The following is a 7,500-nucleotide window of genomic DNA, read 5'->3' on the forward strand; positions in this document are numbered from 1 at the left end:
AACAGTCAATATCCTAGTAATAGTAACAGTCATAGTAATAGTAATAGTCAATATCCTAGTAATAGTAACAGTCATAGTAATAGTAATAGTCAATATCCTAGTAATAGTAACAGTCATAGTAATAGTAATAGTCAATATCCTAGTAATAGTCAATATCCTAGTAATAGTAACAGTCATAGTAATAGTAATAGTCAATATCCTAGTAATAGTAACAGTCATAGTAATAGTAATAGTCAATATCCTAGTAATAGTAACAGTCATAGTAATAGTAATAGTCAATATCCTAGTAATAGTCACAGTCATAGTAATAGTAGTAGTCATGAATTATAATAATAATTGTAATAGCTACACAAAGAGCCCCCCCTCCCTGACGGCTATCAGTTTCCAGGACAAAAGGTGTTCACCTCCCACTGAAGGATGAGTGTGTGTGTCTGTTTGTGTCTGTGTCGCAGTTTGAGTGTGCTGAAGTGTGTCAGTGTGTGTGCGCTTTGACAGGATAATTAGACCTTGTGCTTTGCTCCCTCAGAGTTCTTTAACCACAAGGCGGAGCCACGACGAGTCCACACACACACACACACACACACACAGACAGAGACAGAAACACACACACACACGCACACACATACACAGACAGAGACACACAGAGACACACACACATACACAGACAGAGACACACAGACAGACACACTCACACACACAGACACACACAGATACACAGACACACACACACAGACACACACACACACAGACAAACACCCAAACACCATTCAGCACGACTACAGATGTTTACAAACCAACACACATGTTGTGTGAAAGTTGCTGGATTAAATTAGGACAAAGGAGACAAAGGAGAGGACACATGACTGTTTTCATGTGAGAACTTTCTAATGTGAAGGCAACACCATTATTGGGATTATTCATTGCACACTTTTGATAACCTTCCAAAAAGCCACCAAATACAAGCTTAAAATTGTGATATTTAAAATCACCTTCATAATTAATCACATTCTGTGAATATCTCAATATTTATAACAAACAAAGATTCCATTTTCCTCCAATATTCAGTACGCTTGAGAAATGTATCACATGAAGGATCTTCAGCTGCACATGATGCACCTGCACATACATGTTTGAGGGCGGTTTCTTTGCAGCTTCTCATGTGGTGAATCTCTCTGTAAAGTGTGTACTTTACGTGAGGCTTGACGACCGGGAAGTAGACGGTCATGAGTCACTGGACCTGCTCAGCCAGTTGCTCCAGACTGAAGTTCTCCTCATTCCTTTGACCTCATGCACTCTCTTTTGATCTCGTCTGAAATCGCGGTACGAATTACGCATTTAATCTTCAATTCAGAAGAACTCTTCGCACATCAAAGATATGTGAATTTCGCTGTAGTCGAAGTCTGAAAGTACTGAATAGAAACTACTACTATAGATAGTGCCATCTGTCTCTGGAGCTACGAGGTGTTTGGTGCCTGGATGTTCTCACACCAACAACCCGTCTCCCCCCTTCGGGTGAGCTAAAGGAGCTAAAGGAGCTAAAGGAGCTAGCGAACGAAACAAGCTAACGGTGGTGTTAGAGACGTTCCTCACTTGAAGATTATCTTTAAAACTGTCAAACATCATGTGTGTCATTTTGAACTATTTAACCGGGTTAAAATACATGTTGGCCTATATTTTTTTGCATCATTAATCCCGTGCGTGACACAGGAAGGGGCGGGACTTTGCGTCTTCATTTGGATTTGGATCATGAAATGATTCCGTTCCGTTCCATGTCATCTATCTGAGGCTTTCAACCAAAGCGACTTACAATAAGTGCATTTCAACCATAAGGAAACAAACCCAAGAACAAGAAAGCTGATTGACAGGTCTCTACCAGAGACCTACATGGCGTCTCTACGTCCTCCTTCAGTCCACAAACCGATGAGTGACGTCACCATGACAACGGCCTCCTCTTATATGAGTTTGTGGTGAAAACCCGCCTGTACAGAACAAGAACAAGGAACAAGCCTCCCGTTCCTCTTTTCTCTGCCCCCCCCCCACTGCAGACAGAACTGCCCCGTCAGGCCATTGATCCACGCCTCTGATTTACCCCCCCCCCCCCCCCCTCCTTCCTCTTCGTCCTCCCAAAGCTGCAGTGGATAAAACCGAACAGAAGCGCCGCCAAAGGAAACAGGAGTTTTTTCATTCTGAGGCCTCGGCGCCGTGCGTGGACCCAACGGGCCGCTCGCTTCCCGGCGCCTCCTCTGGGGTCACACGGCTGTTTGCATGTGCTTGTTTTTCCTTTTGGTTCCGTGGTCACATCCACATGTCTCTTATCAGAAGTGGCTTCTGTCTTCTCGCCCAGAGGGCGGTGGAAACCACCAGCTGGTCTCCCACGGCGACCACATGGCGATGTCACATCGAGATCAACGTGACCTCGCGTGACCCTCGTAATTCCACGCTGCCATCGGTACGCGCGACTTCAGCGTGACAGCTGGCCGGCGGTTACCTAGGCGACGGCCGGTTGGACACATGGTGTAAACGTGGACGATCGACTTGTTGTTCCACAGCGAGACGAGACTCCTCCTCCAAAAAAACAAAACAAACCTCAACACAACGCTGCTGTTTGTGATCAACGTTCACATCTGTCAGCTCACCGCACTCTCCTGCTCTCAGCCAATCAGCTGCTCCGCTGCAGCTGTGAGCGCTCTACTGCTCCATAAATGTGTGTGTTTGGTGGTTTCTCCACGCACACACACACACACGCACACACACACACACCCACCCTGAGCAGGAGGATCCTGTTGAAGTCGTCTCCGATGCGTCGCAGCTCTCGTCCAATCGTCTCCGCCTGCATGTCCTCTGCTGCGATGAGCCGCCGCGCGCTACGGGAGCGGGAAGTACTTCCTGGACCGGAGAGGAAGTAGATGAAACATTCAGGATCAACTGTGTCGTAGTTTTAAAGCAGGCTGAAATGACCTGTGATGTTGGGCTGTATTTATCCAACCCGAATATTAAATGTTACAAGCGTGTGAACACATGAATGCTCACAGCTGTGAACGCATGCTGGAATCACCACAGAAACATTTAGAGGAAATCAGGAGGGAATCAGAAGGTTTCATAGTACAGATTTCATTAGAGATGATGTTATGACCTAAAAGAAGCTCACTCACTAAACCCCAGATGAAAGGATTAATGTAGAGACAAACATTCCATTCCATCTGAAGACGGTGAGCACATGAATACAGCTGATATGACACAGCGACTGAGAGCTGCTTCTGACTCATGAAACCTCAACGCTTCTCACATCCTGCGATATTGAAGCAGCAACTGGAGAAGATGAAGATATCGAGATGATTTCAGTCTATCGATGACACTGCTGGACCAAAGCAGGAATAAAGCACCACGTGGACTTCAGACCGGCCGTTTCCTAGCAACCAAAAGGACGATGAGGAGCAGCGCGAGAAGAGTGACACAAGAACACATCTCTGAGCGGTCACATGACCTGCTGAACTCCTACAAGGACCTTCAGCTTGTGTGTGTCTGTGTGTGCGTGTGTGTGTGTGTGTGTGTGTGTGTGTGTGTGTGTGTGGACTTGTAAGCAGCACAAAGACGTCTCTTGATGTCGTGGAGGTGACTCTGTGTAACACGTGTGTGTCCTTAACAGCACGCATCACAATCCCCCAGAACCAGCAGCATTGTGGGTAATGTCGGTGCCAGGATGAGACGTTAAGTGCATCGTTCTTTATACTTTAATAAATTTAAAACATCCATAAAAACAACTTGAAATGTTGAAGGTTTAAATATTTATAGTTTTAAGCTTTAAGCTTTTTTTAAGATAAAAAACTAGATTTTGGATCATGAAGAAAAAACATTTACTCATTGTTTGTTTCATGATGCTCACACACACACACACACACACACACACACTCTCTCACACACACACACACACACACACACACTCTCTCACACACACTCACACACACACACTCACACACACAAACATTAGTGGACAGAAGTCTTCTAGCTGACTGTAAATGTGACTCAACATCAACGGCTCTAAGACGCTTGAGTCAGCCTGGGGGGGGGCAGGTGTGTGTGTGTGTGTGTGTGGGGGGGGGGGGGGGTGGGCAGGGGTGTGTGTGTGTGTCTTCCACACAAAGCTGCCCCCGGATGGAAGGTGTGATCACTGGCGTTCTATCTGATACTCTGGTACTAACGCCCCCTGTGTGGAGGGTTCCTGTTCTCACCGTGCTCACGCGCCTCGGCCATGCGCCTCAGCGCGTGCGTCATCACCTGTGCCGCGGGGCTCGGGGTCTGCGTCGCGGCATCAGCCGCCGGCGGCCTCGGGGAGGCGGGCAGCGAGCCCCCCTCCGAGGAGAAGTACCCGCTGGAGGCGCGCCGGGCCCCGGGGAGCATCGACCTGCCGCGGAACACGCACAGGCCGTCCGAGGGGGGGGTGGACGGGGACTGCGGATCTCCTCCTCCTCCTCCTCCTCCGGTGGAACCTCCTTCTGCGTTGGGGGGTCTGTGGGTGAACAGAGCGCGTGGTTCACTTCACCAGGAGTCACATCTTCTCTGACAGACCCCCAGCAGACGGACGCGTCTGGAATGTGTCCCGCGGCGCGTAAAGGACGTTTGGCTCCAAAAGGAAGCGCGGGAGGGGGGGGGGGCGAAGGCTTGGATTGGGTGTCACGTGACGACCTCAGCAGTCCTTCAGCTGTCACGCTCCTGGATTATTATCAGTTGCGTTCTTCTTCTCCCGCAGGGCGCGCGCATCTGAACCCAAAACCAGCTCAAATACCCAGAACCCACATCGGTCCTCCAGACCCCCCCGCGGTGTTTCCACAAAACCCAAATAATAAAAGTGGTTAAAGTCTCTCGCGTTGAGAAGAAGAAGAAGGAGGAGGAGGAGGAGGAGGAGGAGGAGGAGGTTATCTCCCGGTCAGACGGACACTCGGTTTGTGTTTAAAGTTAATTATTATTAACACACACACACACACACACACCTGTCCCGACTCACCTGGACGGATGGTGCATGTCAGTGGCGGAACATCTGGCTCCGAGATGAATCGGATGAATGTGAAATGACACCATGAACTAAAGTAACGCACTCATACGCTTAACGGGTGAAGTGAGTCCAGAGTGCGCGTGCACCGCGCTGCTCTCTCTGCGCCTCCGGGACCTTCTCTACGGGAGCTGATCTCCGCTCCGCCTGCAAAACAAAACGAACAAACCCCGGTCCGCCCCCGGGGGGCGGGGTTAGGCTGCGGCCCGCATCGCGCCTCCTCTGGCTCCCTCTGCCTTGGGCGCGTGGCACCGAACTACCGGGACCTCTCTCCGGTTCGTCTGCATTAGTACCAGTACCGGGGTGGTTATAGTGTCAGAATACTACATCAGTATTCATATGGTAATTATAATATATAATAATATAATCTTATTTTATACTCAGGCCAAAAACAGATGAAAGAATCCGATCAGTTTGAGAAACGTTTAAAAACCAGTTTGTTTGTATTTATGATCATTATATTTTATATCTCTAGAAGTTAAACTTATAGAAAGATTCAAATACTTCTGCTCAATAAGAGCACATTTAATGATCTGTTATCAAAATAAAAGCCTGTGTAAATTGATTGATTGAAACATTTATTTCTTGAACATGTAGACATTAACAAATCAAATATTTAAAAATCAACGTAGACATAGACCACAAAATAAAATGACATTTTACTTTACATGCAAGTAGGACCTAATCGCGCACACACACGCGCACACGCGCACGTGCGCGTACACACACATGATGCAGGTATTGAGATGAAAGAAGCAGATTTAGCAGCTGTGTTGCTGCTCTTATATTCACATGCAGCACTTTGCACAGTAAGAGTCTTCATTTCATTCCGTGAGCGAAGTGGGGACTGTGGCGCCCCCTGTGGACCACAGTGGAAGTGTCTCCACCACCGGGGTCCCTTCAGAAGACCTCCTTCTACTGCAGCAGGGTCTCAGTCTGGTTCTGGTTCTCCCGGGCCTCCTCTACTCTACTCTACTCCTGGAGGAGATGCTGCTACCAGGAGCTGAGACCTTCTCCTCCCCAGAAGTGAGGTCCAATGGTCTCAGTAGAAGACCTGGGTCTGTCCACTGAAAGGAAACAACCACAGGTCAGAGGTCAATAAATATTAGAAAGAATACGTCTTTATTGTTTTTGTGGACACATTTAGTTTGTGACCCTGAAGGTTCTGAGAAGCTGAAGATAAAAGTTACTTTTTACTTTGATATCTGATGTTTTTGTTGTCAGCAGGTTTGAAGATTTAAACGCTTTCAAAGAGCCGATGCTTCGCTCTGAGACCTCGTATCTTCATCTCTCTGCTGCAGGGTGTGTGTGTGTGTGTGTGTGTGTGTGTGTGTGTGTGTGTGTGTGTGTGTGTGTGTGGGAGGTGACCACAGATAGGAAAGGTTATGGTCCTAAAGGTGCATCTGTGGTTTAAAAAACATGCAAGAACACACAAAAAAACACCTGCAGCAACGTAACAAACACACGCACAGACACACACCCACACACACACACACACACACACACACACACACACAAGCAAACACACACACAAACACACACACACACACACACACGCACACACACACGCACACACACATTGTAGTTGTTCAATCATGAAAATTATTTTAATTTGAAATTAACAACAAAGAGACACAAACAACAACAACAAAAGACACAAACATCAGCAAAGAGGATCAAACATGTGTTTGTGTGTGTATTTGTGTGTCATCACACAGGAAGTAGGGGAAGTCCTCTTCCTGTTTTGTATTTCTGTGTTTCGGGGATGCCAGCCACAAAGGAAACCCCCCCCAGCCTCCCACGCCCCCCCACACCATGGAAACTTGTGTGAGCCCCCCCCCCCACACACACACACAAGATGCACACAATGTGAACTAAATATAAGCAAATGTGGAGATTTTTTTAGGTGAAATAAAACAGATTCAGCTTAAGTTTTTTGGCACTTTGGTCGGAATCATAACGCGGCTCCTCCCCCTCCTGTGACCTCATCGAAAAGTTGCCTTCTCATTGGCTAATAATAATACACAAACCCCCCCACACAATTCAAGGTAGAAGTAAACGCTTAACATACGTTTTACTAGAACAAATATGACCTCATCAACATTCAACTTCTTAACTACATTGTTTTTATAGTGAAAGAAAGCAACAAGTGTTTAAATAAGAGCAACATTTGAATACTTAATACTTCTTTCTGCTTTAAGGAACCTTCATATTCTCAGGATCAGATTCCAGATGTTCACAATGTTAAATAAAGGCCACTTGACACAAACACAGAAATCAGAACCAGGATCCTTTTCACCAATGAGAACACTTGCAGACCTTGAATGTTCAAAGCATGAATTTCCTCTAGTTTTTCAAAATAAAAGCTCCTTAATGTTAACACCAACATTAATGATGCTGAAATATGAATTATTTGCTCTCTGTACTGACGACATAATGATGCCGACTCATAA

The 7,500-nt window shown here is 46.7% G+C and overlaps 2 protein-coding genes across 6 annotated transcripts in view; both read right to left on the bottom strand.

Annotated features, from left to right (window-relative positions):
* bcl2l11 (BCL2 like 11) overlaps nt 1-5,183 on the bottom strand; it is a 19,055-nt gene extending 13,872 nt beyond the window's left edge. For all 3 annotated transcript variants that reach the window (XM_037466022.2, XM_037466021.2, XM_062566749.1), the window contains exons 1-3: nt 5,003-5,183; nt 4,230-4,507; nt 2,765-2,886 (exon numbers count right to left, since the gene is read on the bottom strand). In XM_037466022.2, coding sequence (XP_037321919.2) covers nt 2,765-2,886; nt 4,230-4,507; nt 5,003-5,076 — 474 coding nt within the window. In that variant the 5' untranslated portion in view covers nt 5,077-5,183. The remainder of the gene's footprint in view (nt 1-2,764; nt 2,887-4,229; nt 4,508-5,002) is intronic.
* A 475-nt stretch (nt 5,184-5,658) lies between these two features.
* LOC119214318 (monocarboxylate transporter 12-B-like) overlaps nt 5,659-7,500 on the bottom strand; it is a 6,382-nt gene continuing 4,540 nt past the window's right edge. The window contains exon 10 of one of the 3 annotated variants that reach the window (XM_037466019.2): nt 5,659-6,114. The gene's annotated coding sequence lies outside the window, so the exon portion shown is untranslated. Of the gene's footprint in view, nt 6,115-6,566 lie in introns of those variants that run through there. The other 2 variants (XM_037466014.2, XM_037466018.2) reach the window with 2 other exon arrangements.

The sequence above is a fragment of the Pungitius pungitius genome, chromosome 13, assembly GCF_949316345.1.
Source record: "Pungitius pungitius chromosome 13, fPunPun2.1, whole genome shotgun sequence".
NCBI classification, from domain to species: domain Eukaryota; kingdom Metazoa; phylum Chordata; class Actinopteri; order Perciformes; family Gasterosteidae; genus Pungitius; species Pungitius pungitius.